General features: G+C 35.1%; 1 protein-coding gene across 20 annotated transcripts in view; it reads left to right on the top strand.

Moving 5' to 3' along the window:
• NRXN1 (neurexin 1) overlaps positions 1-25,844 on the top strand; it is a 704,201-nt gene that overhangs the window by 56,947 nt on the left and 621,410 nt on the right. For 13 of the 20 annotated variants that reach the window (XM_017829337.1, XM_017829339.1, XM_017829355.1 and 10 more), the window contains exons 2-4: positions 15,083-15,100; positions 19,815-19,844; positions 20,640-20,651. The exons of 1 other annotated variant lie outside the window; for it this stretch is intronic. In XM_017829337.1, coding sequence (XP_017684826.1) covers positions 15,083-15,100; positions 19,815-19,844; positions 20,640-20,651 — 60 coding nt within the window. The remainder of the gene's footprint in view (positions 1-15,082; positions 15,101-19,814; positions 19,845-20,639; positions 20,652-25,844) is intronic. 6 more of the 20 variants (XM_017829335.1, XM_017829347.1, XM_017829350.1 and 3 more) reach the window with 3 other exon arrangements.

Raw genomic sequence — 25,844 nt, 5'->3', positions numbered from 1 at the left:
TTTTTTTCTTTTTTTTTCCTACCTAAGCCTGAAATTACAACTCATTTTTAAATAGAATATATTAAAAAAAAGAACCAAACACAAAACTACCCGCCTATAGTTTATTTCACATGACCATATGTCTCAAAAAGATATAGAGGAACAGATCTGAAATATCAGTACTGTCTCCTTTAAATGGCCCCAATAAATATATTTGTTGAATTGATACAGAAAGAAAAAATAATCACTGCACCTGAAGAGAAAAAGAAAAAAAAAAAGGTGGCTACAGTGCTTTATAATTGTTCAGAAAATATTTGTGTAAGGAATGACTCCTGGAAAACCTCCCAAGGTCAGTGAGATTCATGGGATTGTGCTGAGTAAGTTACACTAATTCTTATGTACTTAGTTTTCCCAAAAGAAATTGCTATTAATTTTCTTCTTATTTTCCTGGTTTTTATTTTTAATTCTTCTTTTTCTATTGTTGTTGTTATTGTTTTTGTTATTCTTCTTTAATGGGCATATAGTCTTTATATTTGCTACAAAAACTACCAAGTTCCAGGGGGGAATGTCCAATTTAGAGAGATCACATTTATCCGTAAATGATACCAAAATGAGTGTCACTGTTGCACAAAGATGACTAAACTCTCTATGCAAACTTCAGCCTTTACAGCCCAATCCTGTAATCCAGTTGCAAAATTCCTGTTGACCTGCAATTTCTGGTGGGACATTTATCTCATTTCAGAAAAGCATGGCTGCTGTTAGTGCTACATAGTGAACTTCAGTTTTTCTTTGTACCCTTGTTTTCTTCCAGCATCTGTGAACCCCATTCTTCAGATTCTAGAGAAACTGGGAATTAAAAAACGTGTTGTTTCTACTCAGGTTAAATCTGTACTTCACTCTACTGAATTTGTCTTACCTTATTTACTGTTTGTGACTATAGCTATTTTTACTGTATTTTGACAAATGAGAAAAGAATAACCAACACTTGTATGATATCTATTTTCCTAAAACCTTTCTCCTAAAACCTTTCTCCTCTTTTAAAACCCCAAAGTGTATGTAAGTTGAATGAAGCAATTCTAAGAAAAGAATTCCAATTCTAAATGAGTTTATGGGTGTTTCAACCAGAGATTTGAACTTGTGTTATAAGGGACTTCAACCAGTCTGCATATATTTGAAGTAGCTCTCTTGTCTCGGTGGAGGTTTACATAACCATATCTTCCATCAAAATCTACACTTTCCCACTGCATACTGGCTCAAATTCAGATGAAAAATTTATTTGACCTATTTTTACTATCTCAAATCATATCTAAATATGTATCTAAATATGTGCCTATGTAGGCATTCACAAATAAAACATATGAAGATGACTTCCCTGTGATAATATCAACATTTTCTGTGGTGCTTTTGTTTCATTTTATAAAATACCAACTGCCTTTATAAAATACAAACTGCCTTGACCTAGTTTATAATATGCAGCTTGGTGAAGCAACAACTACTCACTAGAGATGGAACTAAGCTCATTTTAACTACAGCATAAACGCAGATCTTGAAAACATTGTGGTAACTTCCATTACACTAAAAGCTATTGATTAGAAATGCTTCCCTGGCAGAAAATAAGTACTCATGAACTCATTGTGTTCCAGTGATTCACCAGGAGACCTCAATGGGAGTTGCAGATGACAAGTAGCAGCACAGCAGATAAACCATGAAAATCAAGGAGAAATTCAGGTCTTAGCCAAGCTGTATAAATTAATGAAAATATTTCTATCCCACCTGAATGGATTCTAAAGAGAATCCCATTGTATGTCATAAGAACTATTCCCACCCAGTTTTTCTATCTCACTTATTTTTTAATAGTACTTTACCTGTTTTGAGTATTTAAATTTTAAACTTCTTATTAGGCTACTTGTTACTGGAGACAGGAAAAGCATGTAATGTAGGACATTACATAAAAGATATGTGCTTTTAATGTAATTTGATCGTAGTATTTGTTAGGATACATCTTTTATATGTGTTTTAAATACATATAGATGTCATTTGACACAGGAAGTAAGAGTGATAAAAGCAAAGCTGCTTAAAGGTTATGGCAATGCCCTAACCAGAAGGTGATGTATTTTAAGAATTTGGCCCCCTATGGAAAGTGGTGGTAACTCACTAGTAATGCAGACTGGATAAAAATTTGTAGTTTTCAATACTGAACGTTGAAGCACATTCAAAGTGATAAAAGAAAAACACTTGAGACCTTTATATTCTAAAGCACTTCTGGAGACAAATGGGTTTTTGGGGAGGGAGAGCTGGTTTGTTTTAATGGAAGTAAAATGAGGCAGCTGCACTCCACGCATTACAAGCATGTTTTGGGAAATGTGCTTTGAATTTTTTTTCTTTTTCTAAGAAGCAAATTATTTACGAGCATTAGATGTTCTTCACAGCAGACACTTTTGGAATAAGTATACATTTCATAAAGCAGGAAGGCACTTGCAATAAGCTGTAAAAAGCAGAATGAGAAAATGTATCAAGAATTTTTAACCTGATATGTAAAGAGGCTTTGCTATTGAGAATAACTTAAGTGTTGTTAGTGGCTTTTGTACAGTTCTTATAATTTTGTTTTGGAACAAGCTATAATTGAACTATTTCCTTTACAAAAAACAACATACAAAAAATTCAAAATCCTATTAATTGATATTCCATTTTGAAGTTCATAAGCATCTTCATATGCTTTTGTTTTGTTGAATTGTAAAGAGACTTTTCCTGCAGTTCAGTGTGATCTATTTCTGTCCCTTGGCATGATGTGACATTTTGGAGGAGTTTTGTGTTAGTGAAGTAAAATTTTTTCACATGTTCAGTGTGAAGATTGTTTCTGGTCTGGTTTTTATACATATGACTAGTTGGACCATACAACATCATTTATTGTTCACTATGTTGGCTGCATTCATTATATTTATACACCCTTTACATTGCCTAAGGTATTATTATCACATGAATGACTGTGCATATTCTTATGTGGTCTATGTATTCAAAATATACTCATAAAAGTTCCACCGCCTTCAAATATGAGTTTCTCTCATAGTATATGATTAGTTTCTTTGTTCTGAAAATGTGATTGAAAAAAAAAACATGTGAGAAATGTTTGTGCTTTGTTTGGGAGGTTTGTTAACGTGATTAAGTACATAGGTTATATGATACAGGATCCTTGCTTTCATGATTATAATTCTGTTAATTGCCTAATGGCATAAATACTCTGCCAGAGAGCAATTTTAATTATGGTTTAGATGTAGGAGTTTTTTCACTTTGGGAACCTCAGAATTATTCCTTCTCTTCATGAATTAAAACTAGGAAGCAGATGATTTGTGTGTTCATTTCAATAATAGGCTAACAATCAAAAAAGATTTCTGTTATTTGCCAGAATTTACCTTACAGAGAAGGATTTTCCATATAGGACAGTTTACTTAATCCACTTATTATTAAAATTTTGTTTTAAAAATATAAGAAATGCCATTCTATATCCTGCTTAAGATGTAACCTCAAAATGATGCTATCTAAGAAATACGTTCAGAACACATTTTAATGGATATATTTATTCATATTACTCAACCAGTAATATTTATGTCTTTCCTGTTGCTCCTTCTATAGCTCTACATTTAGATATTCTCATTAATTTCCTTCTAAAGTTCTATTTGACTCAGCCTCATGAAAGGTCATACAGTATTCTTTACTGTCCATTTCTTATGTACTACAGGGAAATATACCACAGAGACAACTTTTTGTGAGGAAGAGTTTTTGTGAGAAGTTATTATAATTGATTCTGATAAAGTTTGGTACCAGAAATAGTTCTTCACTAAAGAGTCCTATGTTGCTTTTTCTTGATGCCATCTTCGTTCTAACCAATTTGCCAGCTGTAGAGGAGCTGACAACAGAAAAGATGCTTTGACACATTGTCTTTGGCTACATGCTACCATCCTGATGTATTATGATGCGTGACTTGCATAACTAAACAAAAAATAATTTTCACATGACTTATACTGAAGGTAATGTCGGTTGTAAAGTGATTGAAGATGAGCATCAGAGTACTATCCAAGGAATATCTTTCAGAAAGGAACAAAGGTAATAAGGAAGATTTCAAGAATTGTCAAAGATTACAATTATAGTGGGTGTCTGCTATAGTCCACTTGACCAGGACGAAAAAAAATGGATTATGCCCTGGTCCTCACGGGGAACTTCATCACACTGATGTCTCCTGGAGGGACAACACAGCAGAATATAACCAATAAGAGAGGCTCCTGCAGTGTATTGATGATAGCAGAGCCAATCAGGACAGGTAGTCTGCTGGACCTCACACACCGAAAAGGAGGGGCTCGTTGGGAATGTGAAGATCAAGGCAGCCTTCAACCTTGTCTGCGATGACCATGTGGAGTTCAGGACCCTGAAGACACAGAGGAGAGCGAGAAGAAATCTCACTTCAGGAGAGCTGACCTTGGCCTCTTCAAAGATCTGCTCAGAAGAGTCCCATGAGATAAGGCCCTGGAGTGAAGAGGATTCAGGAAAGCAGTGGACCATTTATGGATCACCTCCTCTCTGCACGAGAGAGTTCCACCCCAACAAATTTGAAGGCAGGCAAAAATTACAGGAGCCTTGTGTGCATGAACAAAGAGCTGCCAGCCAAACCCAAACACGAAAAAAGAAGCCTTCAAAGGGTGGAAGCAAGGACAGGTAGCCTGAGAGGAATATTGAAACATTGCCTGAGCATTCAAGAGTGAAGTTAGGAAAGCCAAGGCCCAAATGGAATTTCATCTGTCCAGGGATGTCAAAAACAACAAGAAGGGCTACTAAAAGTACATTATTGACAAAAAGACCAGGGAAAATGTGGATCCATTGTCAACAAGACAGGGGACGTGGTGACGCAGGACATGGAAAAGGAGGAGGTCTTGAATGCCTTTTTGCCTCAGCCTTTACTAGCAAAAACAACCTTCAGGAATCCCAGGTCCTGGAGACAAAAGGGAAAGGGTGGAGCAAGGAAGATGTACCCTTGGTGGAAGAGGATCAGGTCAGGGAATACTTACATAAACTGGGCATAAATAAGTGCAGGGCATCTGATGGGATAGATGAGATACACCCACATATGCTGAGGGAGCTGTAAGATGTTATTTTGAGGCCACTCCAGACAGCCTTTGATCAGTCATGGCATCTGGGAGAAGTATCCAAAGATGGAATAATGCAAATGTCACTCCCATCTTCAAGAAGGGAAGAAGGAGGATGAGGGAACTACAGGCTGATAAGACTCACTATGTTCTCTGGAAACAACATGGAGCAGCTAATCCTGGACCCCATGTCCAGGCACATTAAGGATGAGAAAATCATCAGGAGTAGTCAACATGGCTTCACCAAGGGTAAGTCATGCTTGACCAACTTCATAAACTTCTTGTTGTCTATCTGGATTTCAGTAAAGCCTTTGGCACTGTGTCTCATAAGATCCTGACAGAGAAAGCATAGCTTACCCAGAGAGGTGGTCGAGTTTTCCAACACAGGATTTATTCAAAAGCCATCTGAACATGACCCTGGGCAGTCAACTCTAAGTGGCTCTGTGTGCACAGGGAGATTGGACCAGATGATCTCCAGAGGCCTTTTCTACCTCAATCATTGTGTGATTCTTTGATAGTGATTAACTCTTAGGAAGAGAAGAACTAGCTCTAACTTGTTTTGGATTAATTTCTGTAAAACCCAAAAATGTGACTGTTTTGAAATCTCTACCTCTGCTAGAAATTTTATTTGTGCAATTCTGAGATAGAAACAGTCATAGACAAAAAATCACTGTAGCCAACCATAACATTGTCAATCAGAGGTTTGCCAAAGCCCATCAGGTAAAAGTTTCTCCTTGTCAGGAGACATCTTTTTCACCTACTCTCAAATAATGCCTGCATGTTTTTACCTCACTTGTAGCATTATAAAAGTTACATTATATATTCTCATGCCAAGAAAATAACTGTTTAACCAATTTGTATCAAAGTGATTAATTAAAATCAAGAACAGCTCTAAAGAATGTTACTGATTTCGATGTGTGTAAGTACTCTGTACACATGGTAGTTCAATCCAACTATTCATGTGGCTACAAAAAAAAAGGTTTCATTTTTTAACAATTCCTAAAAAGTCTATGGAGGAAATAAAAAATACATTCATTCTTATTTTAGCTAAGGCTGACTAGATTTTAAGTGAAGAAATGTTGATCTTTTTAACACTAAAATTTCTTGTAATTAGATTAATTGTCATTATCTATAACAACTAATTAATCAGAATAACATTCAGCATTAGCACTGAAATGATTGCAGACTGCTAAAGCAGAAAATTAAGTTCAGAGTTTTTCTAAAAAATAAAGATATCTATTTTGTTCACTTGCAGTCACAGATAGCTGTGATTAAATTTTAATTTGATGTCAAATTAAGAACTCGGTTGCATTACACTGACTTAAGAGGAGTTTCCCATTTCAATGAACAGAAGGTTTGTTCTTTCAAAGATAGGTTCAGCTCAGTTCACATCCACAAAATGAATCTCAGTAGTAGCTAAGAAAATTTCATGGTGACTAGCTGAAGAACTATACAACAAAGTGATTTTGAATATCGGTACTCTATTTTTAATTGTGTACATTGCGTCTTCTACATTTTTAGCTGCTAACTCTTGAGAACATTTCATACCAAATTGTCTTCTGCCACCTGTGGTAAAGTTATAGCATCACAACAGCACACAAACATTTCTCATTTTGGTATAAAGACAGCGTGTGAATACAAAATTATGGCTGGCTTTGCATGCAGTCCTGTTAATTTTGGTGTTGTACTAGTCTGGGAAGGCACAAATATCCAGCTACAGAGTCAGAGCCTGAGTGAACATCTCAGATAGGCAAAATGTGCAATATATGTCTTCACCCTTTAGTAAGTACTATAAAGGAGAAATGCTGTATTTACACAGTAGAGATTGTGCAAGTGTAGATAGCTCACTGTACAATAAAAAAAAGTAAAAAAGTTTCAGGAAACATTGTTTAAAAACATTATCTTTCTCATGGACAAAACCCCTGACCTCTCCTGCTTTGAGTGTCCTGCTCATGTTATCCACTGGATCATCACCTCTGTAAAGCTGCCATCGAATTGGAAAATTACTTCTGCCATTCAATCACTGTACAGGGTTTTTACTCACTGTCAGCTCAGCTAATCCTATTCTATTAATGGGTCTAATAGACAAGTTTTCTTGAAAGGATGATTGGACAGGGATTTGATTTCTTCTGATAGTAACTGGGGCCTGATTTTGCAGCCTCTTGGATAAACATAATTGACTACACAAAGCACAGAGCAACAAGGAAATATTGAGCCAGTTTCTACTCTCACATACATCAAAACAAGCATTAGTAATTCTGAAAAATCTTTATTCCTCATTTTGCAATGGTTTCTTAAAGAAGTTGTTGAAGTAAGTTATGAGTTTGTCAAATTAATTTCAAAACAAGTATTCTTAAAATAGAAATACCCTTGTCACCCTGTATCACTTTCATAGAACAAAATCTGTACTTGAAATTACTCTCTGCCAGCCAGAAGAGTTAATTCTGTATGAGAGGTTTTGATAGGAATAGCCTGAAAATATGTTTTCATGTCATGTACCAAGCAGGGCTAAATTGAAGAAAATCCAAAGGAAATGCCAGGAAAAAAAGTCAGGCCATGTAAAGTAGACCATATACACAGTCAGTTCCTAGTTCTATTAGTCTATCCATTCTCTGTGATAAGAAAGAAGACCCCCTACGGATTACAAGGAAGAGGTCCAAAAGCACAAGTCAAAGAAAAGTGTGCAAATCTCAGAGATTTTCAATGGAAATTGAATGTTTGAAATCCAGAGAAATGGTTCCAGAGGGATGGAAAAAGAGCAACAGTTCTTAAATAATATCTGATGACTAAGCAAAATGTATAGATTTACATTGTGTTTCGTTTCCTACTTATACATAGAAATTAAAACAGTGAGGAGGGAACGTGGTTATTGACTGGCCCTCACTTATGCAAATGACTTATTTCTCCTTTCATATCTCTAATTTTTACGTTACTAAATTCAATTATTAAAAAACCTTTGATTCCTGGTTGTTGTTACTGCAGCCATGACACAGATGCAAGAATGCCTGCCCCAGTGACTGATGCAAATTTCTTTAAAGCATTGACCTACTGCAAACAGGTTGCAAGTTTAGTAAATATGAGAATAGAAAGACCCATTTGGGAGAAAAAGAATTAAATTTATTGAGGTGACAAAATAAGGCCAAAGTAAAATCATTTGGGATTGTAATATAATTAAAAACCAGACATTTGTATATCTACATCATGATCTGTCCCATGAGTCAGTCCAGGTTTATTTTGAAGTATGGTAAAAATTACTAAAATAAGAGGACAAATAACTTTCCAAAAATGTCAGTTACAGGAAGCAGTTGAGAAAAAGGAGACATAAGTATCAAAATGTACCTATTTGTTGACTACTGTGGCTCCAAAGAAGCAAAAATAGAAATTCAGATGTGCAATATCTAAAAATATGTAATGCTAAAATCATCAAATATTAATAACATTAAGCTAAAGCAATGTTGAATGAGTTCATGTTTGATACACTTGTGATGATAAGCGATAGAAAAGTGATAAATCTGCATAGTAATGAAAAAGCACCAAAAATGTTGCCTCAGAAAGAGTAGTCATTTAATTATGCCTTGATTTTGATTCTGTTTCTCATCTGCAGATAACTGGAGAGGGTATTACAAAATATAACAAGATGTAGAAGTAAATTGGGGGGAGGGGTATTTTCCTATTGCGAACAATAGGAGGAAATAGGTATTTGAATGATTTTTTTTTCACTCATTTTATTTGATTTCCTCATGGGAAATATTTCTTAGTGAGCTGCTTGTGTAAATGATGCCGAGATTTGTTCTGAGAAAACAATTTTTTGAACATTTCTTGTTTAGCAGGGTGTCAAAGTATTTGCTGCTGTTTATACTTGGCTTCTGTTCTCATTTAACCAGAGTAAATTCATATATTCATATGAGTTATGGCCAGAATGTACTGCTATGAAAATACTAACCTGACCTCCTAAATGCCAAAAAGCAGAATTTATTCCAGTGATACCTACAGTGCAGCCCAAAAGCAATAACTGATACACAGTTTCTCTTAGGGAAAGGCTCTGCCTCAAGATTTCAGGGAAGAATTTCCTAGAATTTCCAGTGCTTATTTTATATTTTTTGAAAAGTTTCATCTGCTTTTCAGTTTGAACTTTTCTGACTCTTGATCCCTATATTTATCTAGTTGAAAGTACTTCCAGCTATCAAGAATCTTTCTCCCAATAATGATAGTTACAGTCTGAGTTCAAGACACGTCTTAATCTCATCTTGGATATATTCAACAGGATGAGCATCTTAGGACTTTCTTTGTAAGATATAGTTGCTGAGTTTTCTTAGGTTTTTAGTGACATGAATCACTGTGGGGAAAGTTTTTTTTTGAAACCTCTCTCATTTTTTACTTCCTTTTAAATATATGAGTATTGGAACTAAACACAATAATGACTTTAGTTATGTCACAAAAAGTAATGCCATTTTCTATTTCTCTTCATTATTTCTTTGCCTGAGCATTAAAAACTTGCCCTGCCCCTCCTACTTGCTGCTTCACATTTGGAGCTTATCTACAATAGCTTAACTAAAATGATCTTTTTGTTATTTCATTCTCAAAGCGCTTGGGATACATAGCACTGTCCAAAAAATGTGGCCTCACCTAGAATAAATTCATGGGGGTTTGTAGAATTTACAGAAGTGTACTGAACTTGGGCTGATGACTTTGTCTTCTAAAAAAATTGGCAAAACCATCTAATTTTGCCCTAATGATCCTCATTTGCCAGAAAGCCATGTCTTTATTTTCAGTCAAGACAGGTCATTTGTGCTCCTGACAGTATCTCACCTTTCTCCCAGGTCTTGAACAGGGCATTCCAGAAAAGAAGGGATCTTCACAGAGATAATGGAGCTAGAACAGAACCAAATTCCTGTTGCTCTGAAATTTCTCCCTTTCACACACACACACACACACACAAAATCATTACAGTCCCTGTCATATTTCTACCCACTGCACTGGAAAATCCTCTGAATGGGTCTATCCAGAGTTTTGTGGAGACTGAGAGAGGCCCTACATTGACTTGAGACCTAATGGAGCCATGTGGAAACATAGGAGCCCTAGATTCTAGTAGATTTGTAGATTTTATGTATGAATCCCAAACTTTTGTCCATGAAGCCCAGCTGTAGGAAATGCTGTTTCCTTATTTACCTAGTGTTCAAGAAGGCTGCTACAAAATCAGAGTTCTGCACTAGTTATCTATGTAATACATGTCTAATTATTCATATTGCAATCAATAATTACAATCAATATGTACAGTGGTTTTCAAAAGTACATTTCTAAAAAATGCAAATAAATCCTAATGGAATTTGTCAGATACACAGCACTTGAGAAGATCAATGGTAATAGCCACAGATATTCAATGTATTGCTTTAGTTCATCATTGTTGACAATATGGCTGTTCATGCTTTATAACATACTTGATAACATACTTTATGTTTTCATATCCTTTCCAAATACTTTGTTTGAACCACATGTTAATAAAACAAATTTCTCTAACAATTTGAGAAACTGATGGGAGAGGCTAAATTACATTATCCAAGAGATGCAGGGTGCAGTCCTACAGAAAAATCTGCCCCTTGAAATGACAATACTAAGTGCAAGATTTTTAAGTAGATAAATTTATAGAGAAATATTACTATGCATTGTTCTTTGTATCTTAAACTTCTAGCCATCATTTTTGTTGCAAGACACCTTCATAATATAGCTTTATTTCAGGCTACTTCCTCAGTAGTCATACTTCTGAATATCCTTTGAAATTTCATTATCTGTGTCTATGGTCTGTTATATCCTTCATGCTGGAATGTGATTTTGAACTATAATTAAAAAAACCCAAACCACAAACCTATAGAAATACCTCTTCTAATATGTTGTTTCTTATTACGTTATTTCTATTTTTGTAACTTCAAAATACTAAGGTACTGTTTCTTCTGTTTATCATGAAAATGCCATTCTTATATAATTGTCAGGTCAAATATTGTGTTTTGTGTAGTTCAGGTGTAAATATTCTAGCAAAAGAAAAAATGTAATAGCAGAAATAACTACTAAACATATAAACAGTTAGTTATCTTTTTAAAAAAACAAGGTTTCCATGAAGAATAACCAAATAGTAAAATGATTCTTGAGCTATTTAAAAGATACTGTAAAAACATTAGTCCCATTTTTATATGTCACTAAATCATAGTGATATGCTAAAATAATTAAAATTTGTTGGGCTTTTGCTGCAAAAAAACATGGAGCAGATTCTGCAGCTCAACAGGGACAGGCTGAGACAATTCATCTGAAGATAATAAGCCAGATTCACAGCCTGTGTAAGTTGTATAGTTCTACTGATTTCATCTGTGTCACCCCAGATTTAAATCAATTCAATATTTGGCTCAATATGCACAGTCAACAGATTACACCAGTAGCACTGAGAGCAGACTTTGGCCAAAGGAATTAGGTTGTAAACACTGAAAGGAACAGTGCAATTTACTTTTGATGGTGGTGGACATCAGGGAAGGTCTGGGAAATAAGCATTTGCAGTGGATGAAAAACTGTCTAGCTTGAGAGAGCAGCTTGGTGTAACATAAAAATAAAGGACTCTTCAAATCTACTTGAACCCAGAGTGCTGAAGGAAAAGTTACATGTCTGGCCAATTGTCCCAGTGCTTGTGGAGGCTCTAAGGCCGTTCTGCTCCTCTCCTGCTGTGCTGACAGTCTCTTTTGTCCTGTACCGGGGCTATGCATTGGTGAAAGTCAGCTGGTGCAGAAAAGGCAGAGTCGTTCTGTGCCGCTGCCTACAGCAGTTAGGACTTGCCATTTTGGGTCTTGAAAGGCTTTGGTTCCATAGATGTCAACAGAGCTACTCAGCAGGCAATAAGGACCCCCAGAGTGGATGAATGTAAATGTGGGTAAATTCAGACTATGAGTGGATCAGCAGTGATAGAAACGTGCGACACAGCTCTGCTCTACAGCTCTACCATTGCAACTCTAATGGTATAAATACAGTTACTCCTGATTTAAATGAGGAAAATTTTGCTCACTCTGAACTGCAACTTGATTGTATACATGGCTTTCAAAACAGTTTCCCTTTTCTTCCTTTCTTTTTTTTTTGTTTGTTTGTGGTTTTTTTGTTTGGTTTTGATTTTGGTTTTTGGGGGTTTTTTTGAAGAGAGGCTGAAGTGAGCAAAATGAATAAAAGGCAAAGTTAGAATTTGGGTCTTCTGGCTTCTTCTCAGCCTGCTGAGAAGAATAGGCCATGCCAAGAAAATGAGAATCAGGAAAAGCAAGCAAAGAGTTAGTGATACGGAAATATATCTGCCATCACAAAAGAACCACTTTAATTAAAGAAAATTGCTCAACACTAATCTATCGTAAAAACCTTGTGAAGTACCATAAAGAAGCTGAACTAATTTTTTTTCTTAGATTGCAAAACTGTTTAAGATGTTTTAAATTACCATGACAAAAACATGTTGAGGAATGAATTTTCATTGCTGTTTACTGACGCAGGGGTTTGGCTATTTTATTCACGGAGTAGGAATTCAACTCTTTAAATTGTATTGAATTGGCAATGTTTTGACAGCTTAACTTACTGTAAGTTAAAAGTTTAATCAATCAGACATTTAGGGAAAGCTGCTTAGCTAGTATAAATCTTTCTGGTGAAAGTCATCATAAAAGACATACCTAAGAACAGGGCTTGTGATATAAAAAAATATGCTAAACCCTGTAGCCAGATTAGTTTAACCATCTGATGCTGCCTGTGACATCATTTTCAGAATTCTTTTCTTTGACTTTGACATCATGAGGAACCAAATTGACCTTTTAACAAGTTCATGTGCTAGTTTTAAATAATCATGTTAAGCTAAACATGGCACCCAAAACAATGCCATGGCAGTGTTGGTATAGCAATTTACCAACACTGTGATAACCAGAATTAGATGAAAGAGCCTGAAGTTATATTACAATTGAAATAATTAATTTATTTTTCATTGAGTTTGGGGGTTTTTTGGACTTAGAGAAAGGAAATTACTATAAGCAGTTAAAGGTAGAAGGCTCTTCCAGAAAAATTGAGCTAAAAGTAGCTATTTCTAATAGCCCAAATATCACTGGAATTTACACTGCATATAAAACATAATATCTTTATCTTTTGACACTGTGTATTTTTCATTTTCTCGTTGAATTTTATTCGATTTATTTTTCTGGAGGTACCCACTCGCAACAGGCATACCGCTCTTGATATTGTATTTTTTTTCAGTCTCTTACTTTCCTAAATGCATGAAACAGTATGCATCCTTTGCACTTGCATTACTAAACTTTCAGACAGTGAGATTTTAGAAGTTTAAATTTAGAGTGTGTAAATGGAAAAAATGACTTATAATATCTTAAACTGAATAACTTTTTCTGCTCTGACCTATGAGTATTACAACTAAAAACTGAGAAACTTAAACCCGTAGTATTCATCATTTACAGTAGTTGTTTTTTTAAAGTGGTAGATTTTTCAAATTATTTATTGGAGCACTGTCTATTATGATGCTATTTTTCAGTGCTTTCTGGAATTAACTTATAAAGGCTTTTCACTATGATAAGTGACACAGTCTGGGAGGAAATGACTACGCTGAAGAAATATCATTGATCCCAGTTCTGTGTAACTTGTTTTATTATTTATTTATTGGTTTACAATATATCAAAATTAGTTTAGTTTCATGGTCATGAAATGACCTGTAATGACAGAACTGGGCTTCAATTTGCAATGGCTTCTGCTTAGTCCCCAGGAAGTTTTGGTGGAGATGGCACAAACTGCAGGAAGAGATCTCCCAAGCAGTCAGACTGCTGTGTTGTCACCCTCCTCCATTTCTTTGTTGGTTCCACACAGTCCATCTCCTTGACTTGTGTGTTGGTTTTCCTTTGTTAATTTACCTTTCCCATTTTTTCTCTCCCCTGAGATATCTTTGTACTCTCTCCTATCCTCTCCTTGGTCAGAATCATAGTGGGCAACAGAGACATTCTCCCTCAAAATCACCCACCCAGTGGAGGAGCTAAAGACTAGACACTAGCATGAGTTTTAGGACACTGAGCCTGTTTCTCGACTTTAAATTCTGTCCACTTCATTAGCTGAGGCTCAATTCCTAGTCCTCTCTTGCTTTGGAGGCTTTGAGGGAACCTTACTTTCCGTGCCCCACATTAGTGCTGAGGGTTGAGGATAGAAGACCAAATTATTGCTTGTTGATAGCAGCTTTTTCAGGGGCAGAACCCATGCCTGGGACTGCTGTGGCCTTTGCTTGCTGTGCCAGGCAGAGAATTTGTTGATTTTTTTTTTTTAAAAGACGTGCAGGTTTCTGATGCTGACAAATGCTGTGGAACATGATTCTATAACTCTGACTTATTGAACCCAGTTTAAATGCCAGTTTCTCCATGATGGGTTTGGAGATTTGACCCAATGACCAGAGTGAGTGCCTCAGTAATGACTGCAGGATCAGACACGCTGCCTGTGGTAACATCTTCACAGCATATTCAAAAATTTAGCTTATCTGAAATTTAAAATCACCTATTTCGTACAGGTTGTTAAGGAAAATTCAGAATAGGAAAGTAGAACCAAATTAACTTAGAATTCCTATCACAAATGACTGGTGGTTTTAAAATATATAGTTATAAAAGTCTTACAAGAAGATCCTCTGATTAATGACTAATAATAATAATAATAATTGCACGTACAAAGACCTACAGTAATTGCTGTACAATTTGTGCACTTTGGAAAGAGTATTGTTTTATTTCATATCACATAAAATTTGTTAAATAGACGAAACACTGCTTCCCTGGTGCTTTTGTTTTTCCCTCTGGATTGTAGCAATGGAGCACTTGCATGTTGTGTTTGATGCCTTGCATGATGAAGACATGCAATGGCAAGTTCCAGTCTGCATGCTGCTTAATGAATGTTTTCCTTTTCTCTCCTTCCCTGTTATGTGCTTACAGAAGACAACTATGTGGAAGGTGGGTGCTTTCTACCTTATTTTCCTAAGCTCTTGTTTTTCCCTTCTGTTTAGTGATTTTTTTTCCCTTCTGCTTAATGTTATAAAAGTACACATTCATTCAATACGGTAAGTTGCATTTTTTACCCATAAAGGTTTACAGGTTTATTAAATAAGTGTGATTTTTTTTTCCATACAGAACGCAAGCAAAGCTCCATTTTAATCTTGGCCTTATTGGTGTAATTCCAGAATATCCCCACTGAAACAATGGGATTTGTACTCATATGACTGATATCACCCTTCAGAATCTTTCAGGAGATTTGCAGAAGGACTGATTTCTTCTAATGTTCTGTATGAAAAACACTTCAAGAAACTATTTGTCTCATTAGTGTGGAGCGTAAATCCTCCTGATAAGAAAGTAATGCATGTTAAATATCTATCTTTTAATTGCTTAGGAAAATGGAAAGCACTTTTCTCTTTAACGCTATAAACCTTGCTTACTTTAATATCCTTTACAGCACAAAGTTTTAGAATAAAAAGATTTTCTGTCTAACTTTTCAGCATATTGCACTTGCCTTTTGGACATTGTGAAAGAAGCAGTATGTGATTTTAATAATTATGTTGGTATGTAATTAAGTACCTTTAAAGAGAGTATGGCCTAGGGCAGTGGAAACTAAAGCATAATGCCATCTAGCCTGAATATTGGTAAGTAAGTCTATTAGCTGGTAAATCATACAAATATATAATAGTTTTAATGGTACAGAATGTGTTTTACAGATCAGTTATTTCAGGAAATCAATATTGTATTTTTGCTTAGAAGCCAAAAGGGGCAGGTGCTTTTTTATTTACAAGTGCTTTTAAGTCTCTCTTGGGTGAATCTTTGCATACTAGATAAATTATTATCTGTCTGAAAAATTAATTTATCTATCTAAACTGAGAAATTGCTTTTATTTTATTCCAATATTTTAAAAAATATTTTTAAAACAAGGAGTTTGTAAACTAACCATATGCAAAGTGACTTCCCTGGAACTACTCTGACCCAGGGTCCTCTAGTGAACCACTGTTAGGCCTAAGTTCATGCAGGTTTCAAGTCACCATGGGCCACTGCCTGCTCAGTGGCAATTTTCTAAGGAAGCCTGGAAGTATTGGTACTGCATTTCTCTATGCTGCTCTATTCAAGGGTGAAAAGAGATGCTCAGATTTAACACACAGACAATGCTGTGCAATTTTGTGAAAATATATGTTACCCGAGGAGAAAGAAAATTTAAACAATTCTGGTGCTTTAATTGTGTGCACTGTCACACACATACAATGCAATTTCATTTTCATTGTGAGATAAAAATGTCTTCAACAACACTGGGATAGCAGTTCTAACTGAAAAATATAAAAGCCTAGAAAGAACTACCTAATCTTGTATTTGATCTGTGCATAAAACTCTTGCTGGTGTCAACATGAGTCTTAAAATTTGAATTAGGTTCAGTATGAGTAGATAAGGAGGATCAATTCCATTTCACATACTCGTTTATGCACAGCAGTACAAGATAAAGCCTGGATAACAGTTAATCCAGACTTTACCTGAATCTAATTCTTAAAACTGGAACCTTAAATTTATTCCAACGCAGGTCTGGATACTTACACATACATTAAAGTTACAAAGGATGAATATGTAAAGAATGGAAGCATAGAATGGTGTACCCGAAGCACAACATGAAAACTTAACTGAGATTTTTCATCTTTGATCTCTGTGATATCTGAACATCTCTGTAATTTAGGCTACATAAAACCTAGAAATATTTAGTATTCACAGAGTTAATTTTATATATATATATATACATACATATATATATATATACTGCTGGTATGGAAGGGCTGCAGTTTTTTCATTTTACTGAAGTTGTGCTAGGGTTGAACATGTTCACTGTAGGTTTATCACATTTAAGTTTTGTTTTGGCCCTGTGCTCTGCATGGAACTCACACACCAAACTATGAAAATATCCTATCTTCATATCTACTTCCACTATCCCACCTGCACCCCTTAACTCTCTCCACTCAGAGCCAAGTTCAGGATATAGTTGGAGTGGATCACGCATGAGGGATTCCTACTACATGTTGAATTCCTAATTCACAAAGAAAAGGCTTTTATCAGTCCTCTAATGAAGTAATGGTGCACAAATGAGTATTTTCAATGTATGGGATGCCTATACATGGCTAGTTAAGGCTAGAACTTTCCATGACTATTTGTTGTGGTACTCTCTAATACAAGCAGACTTTTATTTTGGAAATCTAGCAGGGATTGCTATCATGCTAGATTTAGCTACATCAGTTTAAACCACTCTCTGGAACAGGTACTGTAGTAGTAATTCTTCACTCTTCCAATAGCCTTCATCCATAGATTGCAAAAATATAAAATAAGGTAGGTATCATTATGTGCTTTTAGCAAGTAAATATAGGTGACCTTACTGCTTTCAAATAAAGTAACAGAGAGAGTCAAACAAAATACAGTGTCTTGAAGACTAGTACTGAATTTTTAAATAGATAGATGTTTGTTTGGAGTAGGGTATGTTTTTTACATTTATTCGACTGCCTTTTTTCATTGAATAACACTGTAAGTGACTTAAAATTCAAGTGGTTTCTATGATATTTTCAAGAGGCACTTCTGCCATTTACATTTTTTTTTCCAAATTATGTAAGAATCATGTATTTGCAACTGACCAATTTCACATATAATTTTAACAAAAGTAGTAGCTATCAAGCAGTGATAATCTGGTTCTTTTGTTTGGTTTTGTATAGCTAAAAAGTTCATATGTAAATGTGAGCTAGTAAGAGATAACCTTCTTTGCATTCCCCTAGGAGACATGACAGTGATTTTCTTCATACTTTCGAAGAGCTGAAAGACTCACATAAAGTAGTGGCTGCAAAGTCACAGTTTTATTAAAGAAAAAGATGATGTAATGTTCGACTGGTTTCACTTTTCCTCTATCAAATACAGTTAAGGTCAAGTCAAAAGTCTGAGATTTCTTGCTGTAGTTGCCAACAAGTTAATCAATCACAAGAAGAGACTGATACTTCCAAAAGGCCATGTGGCGAGGGATCCAAGCAAGAACACCCAGCATTAAAAGAACGAAGCTCAGCTGGTCTTTATACACTGCTGTGTATTTAGGATGCCTCTCTTGCATCAACACTTATAAAGAACACTCATGAAAACATTTCTACTCTCTTTCACAAGCTGCAAACTGTGGTACAGCTGTGTGATGTTTCCCAAGCAATGCTTATGCAGGCATCCCTTAAGGATCACAGTCAGCTTTCATTTACATTGCTGTAAGCCCCAGGTAATCCCACCAGTTGCAGAGCACTGTATTTGGAAACAGAATTTATTGCACAAGAGATGAGGCACATCAGGCCCTTCAGTTTAACTACACATCTAAAACGGGTGACATTAAAAAGCACTAATTCAGCAAAACCATTGTCAGTGCTTGGAACATCACTTGAGATTTGGAACTGATAAGATACAAATCCTTTCAGGCTGATTGCAGTCTGGAGTATCTTTGAACTACCCCCCCCCCCAAATACTGTGAGTCATTTGTGCACCTAATTTTCTTTGTGAATTAGAAATCATAGGAACTCTCTAGGAAGTCTGCTTTCCAATAAAGAGTAGGATATTTTATTGCTCACCTTCTTTGTGTGAATTAATTTCAATTCATTGCAATTAAGAAAATAATGTATGGCTTTTAGTAGTTGTTGGAGAAGAGGAGCACATTTAACACATGAACAATTAATAACTTCTAAAATGGATCCCAAAACAGCTAAGTTCAACAAGAATAAATCTGTTTTTTAAATCAGACATAAAATGTGAACAACCCTCATGTTTCTAGAAAAATGCTTTCCCTGCATTGTATTGTACTCAGTGAGAATTTAAGTATCATTTTATTATCATGGATTAAAAAAGCTGAATATTTTTCCTTAAAGAGTAGCGAAATTTGGCTCTGGTTAAGTGATTATCATTATGGACATCTGTTTTGAAATGTCACTAGACCTATTCTGGTATGATTGAATTTCATTTCACAATACAAATATAAAGGAAAATCTATTTCTCTCAGATTTATGAAGTAGTTGCAGAAGCTGTCACTTAAATTTTCTTTATTACTATGTATTTTATATTGCATATGTAATAATTTGCCTTCTCTAGAACAAATTCATTCTACTGTCACATTTCACACAAATAAGGAGACCTCCTTTGCATTATCATTTCAGTGTGATGAAGAAATTTTATTTAATTACCTGAAATGCTCATTTTTATGAGGGGAAAAAGATCAGACCCAGCCCATTTTTCAGGTTTAAACTTCACCAGGTTTTAAATGTCATTTCACTTGTAGAGGACAGGAAGTCCTCCCAGTAAAGTATTCAAAGCAATATAATAAAAATATGATAAATATAGATGGATTATTAAAGGAATTGGTTGGATTTGAAAGCATTTTATTGTTTTCTGTCATCCCAACTACTACACATTACAAAAAAACCCCACAATAAAACAGCACCCAGTGTTTGAATTGCAGTTCTGTTACTTGTAGCCCAAAGCATTCCAACCAGTGGTTGAAAAATGCTCTTTGATTTCCCTCTGTGATACAGACATCTCATAGGAAACAGATGCCTGTCACAAAACATTTTTGTCAGTGTGACAACACCACCTTCCCGTGCTCCCTTGTTCATTGCTGACTGTGCTCTTGTTTCCCTTCAAGGTCTGGCGCACCTGATGATGGGCGACCAAGGTATGGGCTCTGTTCCTTTTCCACTCTGCTTTCATTGTTTCTTCTTGTTTTGTAGCTGCTTTGAATCCATCACTGCAACTGATGGGCAAATGCTTGAAAGCTGTCTTTGGCTGCAAATAAACACATGGTTTTAGTCACATCTTTTCTTATTTCATTTTTTGTTTTTTTGTTTGCTCCGTAAGCTTTTGTCCTTCCTGCATCCTCAACTCCCCCTCTTGCGATACAATAACTGAAAAGAGGTGAGAGAAATAAGAAAGTGATTAAGAAAATTCCATGTATCAGAAAATACAATTATGGGTGATTCTGTAAAAGATAAACAAAGCGCAAGACCACTCTTCAGATAGCTCCTGAAAGAAGATACTCAGCTTGCCACATTGTACACATTGAAGAGTCCATTTACATTAATGCATGGCTGATTGGAAATGTGCAGAAAGCACCTGCTCCTGGCTTCTGGAATGCTGAGAGTACAATTTTGCTACCTAACAAAATCAGTGATTTTTTTCCTCCTAACCGTTGTCCATGTTACTTTTGTGACAGTCTTTCTTATCTAAGCATGGGTTATTTCTGTGTTTCTCTGCATGTACATGATTGGGAAGAAATAAACTAAATCCCTAATATGACACTGATTGCATCTCCATTTGTCTTCAGGCACTTACCTTATACTTTGTCTCTTCATGTTCATATAGTATTGCATTTACATGTACTCATGACTCTTACTGTTGTTTCTCTCCTCTTCTTTATTCTCTCTTTGTCTGGAAATGCTTTCTTCATGGAACCATTTCACCAAATCCATAGGTAAAAGTAAAGGTATAACATGATTTTCTTTATTTTTAATGCCATCGGTATACTTTAATGTATATATAAGTAATGCAAATAAATGTAAAATTTTTGCACTGATAACATGAGGTAGGTATATCCTTAAATAAATATTTCATGGATATCATGGTAAGGAGAATTATCCTTAAGTACAGGCTGACCATTTTTAAAGTTTGTCTCCTGGTTTTTTGTGAGAGATGTAGAGCTTTGGCACTGATAAAGAAGGCTACGGTTATAGAAAGCGTACAGGATGAAATAACAGCCACATTTTGAGGTATGCCTTTTTCTGTTCTCAAAAAAAAATTGTAGTCTAAACCACCAGACAAGGAAAAAAAGCATGATGTTGTTCAACTTGGACTCTCTGGAGATAATCTGTCCAGGGTCAGTCCACAGTTTGACGTAAGTTTTAAGTTAGAATAGCACTGACTTTAGCAAGTCTGCTATCAGCCAATCGCATTTGTCCTGAGATTTTCCTTGTATATTAATCACTTTGAATGATATCTGAGACAAGAATTGGACAAAGAAGTGAGGAAGAATGAACAACAAAGAGAAGTGTTGGGTTATTTCAGTTTTTTTTATTCTTTTTGTTTCTTTATGTAAAGAATACCAGCCATGTATTTCTCTCTTCTGGAGGAGATGTGCAGTAGGGTCAAGACTTTCCTTGTGTAAATAAACACCAGGTTTTGCTACAAGGATACTTGTTCACAGACATCCTATAAATATATTCTTATGATAAGAAGATGGCCATTAAAAGCCATTTAATCTCTGTTATGTATGATGAATAATACAGTTCTATTCATCTTAAGCATTTTTCAGGGTGTGCCTACTCTTTGTATAAATCAGAAGTCCAATCTGCATGGTCATAATTTCCTAACTACTTAAATTAGAAAAAAACTTCCAGGTTTGTTGTTGTCTTGGCTTTATTGTCTCCAAACCTAGAAAGTTCACGTGATGCAAACACTGTAATTAAAAATCTGTAGTGTCTCACTCCTCTTCGTGTCAGACTCCCTGGAAAGACTGTGTACCTGTATAGGTGGGATACCATTTAAAGGGTTGTGTGTGTTCTGGAGCTCTAAATCTTCTTGCTTAGCAAAAGTTTTAAGTTATGAAAACCAATCTACTGATTTCTTTGTTTTATAGGACCTTGTGTTTTTCTTAATAGTACCTTGTATGTATGACTTCCTTATTATTTCTTATTGCTATCTTACTCCTAATCAGTAGATGTCTTGGGTAGAGTTACCTTAAAATGACATGTTATAGTAACTGAACCTTGACACTATATATCATTTTTAATAATGAGGAGTTATTTTTCTATTCTGTACACAGAATAAATTTTATAGTATGTACAGCACTGAAGAATTAATTTTTGTATGAAAGGATTGAAATATAAATATTATGAAGATATACTATGATCATTAGTTGATCTGGAGAGCAGATTTTTAGCAAAAAAAACCCCTTGCAAGTATTGTACAATACTTAGACACTTATATTTTTTATTTTTAAAGGCTTAACAACTATATTCACCAAAAAATTACTTTGTATATACTAGCTACATTTAATGTTTAATGATGTGCCATGTGACATAATTTGAACACCAGTCACTAGTCATCTAATCATTTGACTACATTTTGATTTTGATATTTTAATTTTTATTAGATTTATCCTGTTAATATAGAAATAATTATTACTATGTTTTGATAATCACAATGCTTCTTCTGCAAATATAATGATGTATATCTGATCAAATGGATGGGAAGGGTTCATATTTATACAAATACCAGTTGCTTGTAACAGAAAATATCCCTCAATATTGAACTATGTCCTCAACCAGTGAAAAATTACCTCATTTTGTTGACTATCCTGAAATTACACTAATATAACCTACTGAAGCATGTGACCTTGAAACAGTTGTGATAACACACATGTGACAATATAACAAATTAGGAGAGTGATGGAAAGGAATGAAGGAAAAAAAAAGGAGCACTAGTTCAATCTTTCATTGTAAGTTCCATTCCTTGAGAGGTAGGGAAGGCCAGTAGCAAAAGTGATTAAAAAATTCTTAGTGATTATATCATGAATTATTCTTATTTTGGAAATGTAAGCAATAAACCATTTTTAAGAAGCTTTACTATGTAATTTGTGCTGAAGAGTATAAATGACTGAAGTATCACCATCTCCTTTAATTGTATAGATATTCTTTGGGAAAATTGAAAAGAAAAAAAAAAATCAATGTATCTTCAGAATTAGGGCAGGGTGTTAACAAGGCAGGGATCTGGTGTTGACAGAGGAAGGAGAGATGAGACAGCCTCTCCAATTGGGCAAGCAATACAAAATCCAGTAACATCTCACTGGATGCACCTACTGTTTGTCATTTAGTTGTAAATATAAATTTGGATAATCTCCTCACAAAGTTTTTATTGAAGGTTTATCTGTATTAACAAAGCTGTCATTGTCCCTTAGAGAAAGGCAGAAACAAAGCTCAGAAGATGTCAAGTGCTGAGACCTTTGTCAGTACTTCAGGTCGTATAACCTGGTCTAGGTGCAAAACCAGCTGACACAAATGAGGGTATAACATAAAGCTGAAATCCCATGTAAAAGCTTGTCTCATAACTTTAGAGCTACACAAAGTTGTCTCCTGATCCATTACTCCTTGTAGATGCTATTCCTAATTCTAGGAAGAGCTGCAATCTTTTAGTTATACTAGTGTTCATTTGTTTTCTGATAAGCATTGTATATGTTCAGAAATACTTAGGAGTTCCTTTTATGTCCCATGGAAATCACCTACTTGTATTCAACTTTAGCAGTGGAGTTGTCACAGCTGTGGTGGAAAGACATAGGCAAGGTAAGGTTTGTAAATGGGATTCATGTTTTTATTAGATCACTTGAATATGCTACTCAGAGCAATTGTTTGAATTTGAAGCAAATCTGGAATTTGCTGCTCATAATAGACATGGAAAAGGATTTGTTTGCCCAAAACAAATGTTTGCCCAAAGAAACATTGTCTGTTTTCTCCAACTATTGAAGGTGGTCTAATAAAACTACCATTTCCACCTATGGGCCTTACCTCATCAAAGTCATGAAGAGTTATTTTGTAATTAATAGTAATACAACTAAACTTATATTACAACTAATGTAAAACACACAATTTCTTTTTTTTTTTTATAAGCCCTATCTCCTTCTTTTCATATTCTTTTGATGAGCAATGAAAGGAATTTATAATTCAGAAACTATAATATAGTGACATATATTACTTCCTTTTTTATATTGCACTTCTCATAAGCCTATGCATATTTTTATCTGTAGTTTATTTCTATGTAAATAGCCTACTTTTCACTACATATATTTCTCATTCTATACCTAAATAGTATGTTCATATTCCTGTTCTATTACTTTGGAGATTATGTGCAGCTTTAAATCATGAACCACTCAGGTCCCTAGCAAACCATTAAATGTTAGCCAGATGAACAATAAGTGTTTATACCAAAGGATTGATAGTACAACTGCAATTTATTGTATTAGATTAGAGGCTTTTAATGTGCTGGTATTTGGTGTGCTGTTTTTAATTGCTGAAGAAAGACTTTAGAATGGCAATTTATATGTGTCAACTTCTTGCCAAAGGAGGGCAAGTTTTGTATTGCACTAGCTACGGTACAATATCTGTAACACCAAAGTGACGCCACTAACTCATTAATTATCAGTCACACAATTCATTTGACAATTGGAAAATTAGGACACTGAAAAATAAAAACAATTTAAATAAATCCTTCAACAATCATGAGCATTAAAATGGTGTGTTATGTAGTGCTTACACAAACATCACCTTGTGCCAGTAACCTCCCCTAACATCAAACTATGTGGAATTCAGTCATTAACCTTACTGCGACCACAAGTTCATCTTACTGTGATTTTCGTTTTTGCTCTGTTTTCAAAGAACTAAAATTGTCTTGGCCTCTTACACTCTCTGTTCCTCAATGAATTGTTGAAAAGCCTTTACTATTCTCATCTGCTTTTGTGTGAGCTGCTTCAAAGTGGGTCTGCGAGACATCCATCCTCCAGCCTTCCTTGACCTGAGCCGCCAACAGTCCAGAAGCCGTGTAAATAAATGCTTTGGTACAGCCCTGAGCTCTAGCACAGCTCATTATTTTTGGCTCAGTGCCTTGTTGCCTTGGATTCAGTTACATGCCTTCTCAACTGCAGCTGGCTTTTGCCTGGCAAGTGCAAAACATGGATGGAGGGCATTCTTGACTCTCTGTACTTGTTCACATAGTTGTGTATCCTAGGTGATATCAGCTTATTTGAAAGACTCACTGTTAGAACTGAAGTGAGTTAATTTAGGAGTTTTACACATAATGGGGTTGCCAAGGTCGGGTAACTGAAATGGTTTCTAAGTGACATTACAGCAGAAGAATGGATAACTTGCGCTTCCCTCCTCAATCTCACAGTTGCTTCTACTGATAAAAAAATCAATAATGTTTAAAATTTATCCTCACTTTAACAGGTCACAAACATCCTGAAGTCTTGTATAATTTACAAAATTATGAACATGAGAATTTTCAAAGTATTCTCTATGAAATTAACATGATTTTTAATGAGAATTACATTTTTTAATAAATTAGTGAACTAAAATATAAAGCTCCTCAAAGTACTCCAAAGAGCAGTAGCTACACATAATATCTTTTCTATGACTTTTTTTTCCTAAAGAACCTCATAAATATCATTAAATAGAGGCTGCTGTTCACCAAAAATATTACAATTTAGTTCTTGTGTAACCCATGCCCCTTTGCCTACACATATATGTTCCAATAAATATTTATACTATTCTTATATTTTAATGGTCAATGTGTTCAAATTGCACTTAGTGCAATGCATTAAGTGTTTGTTGTGGTGCATTGAAGTAAGTTATTTCCTTACACTTCAGTGGGTGATGCCAAGCAACCCTGGAATATGTCATTTGAAGATGCAGATTCAACTTTATGTTGAAATGTGATCAATTAATGGTCCCTAAGGAGACAAACTGTAGCAGAACATGAAGAAGTTTTCTGTCTGAAGTACATGGTTCAGAAGAAACCAATCGACATCAGGAACAGAAATGCAAATTCTGTCTTGTCACACATGTACCCAAAATTATATCTGAGATGGCTGATTCCTGATCGGCAGTAAAAAAGAAATGGTGTGGACCGGCCA

The sequence above is a fragment of the Lepidothrix coronata genome, unplaced genomic scaffold, assembly GCF_001604755.1.
Source record: "Lepidothrix coronata isolate B3197 unplaced genomic scaffold, Lepidothrix_coronata-1.0 Scaffold163, whole genome shotgun sequence".
NCBI lineage: Eukaryota > Metazoa > Chordata > Aves > Passeriformes > Pipridae > Lepidothrix > Lepidothrix coronata.
This window is presented reverse-complemented; position numbering and strand designations above follow the sequence as displayed.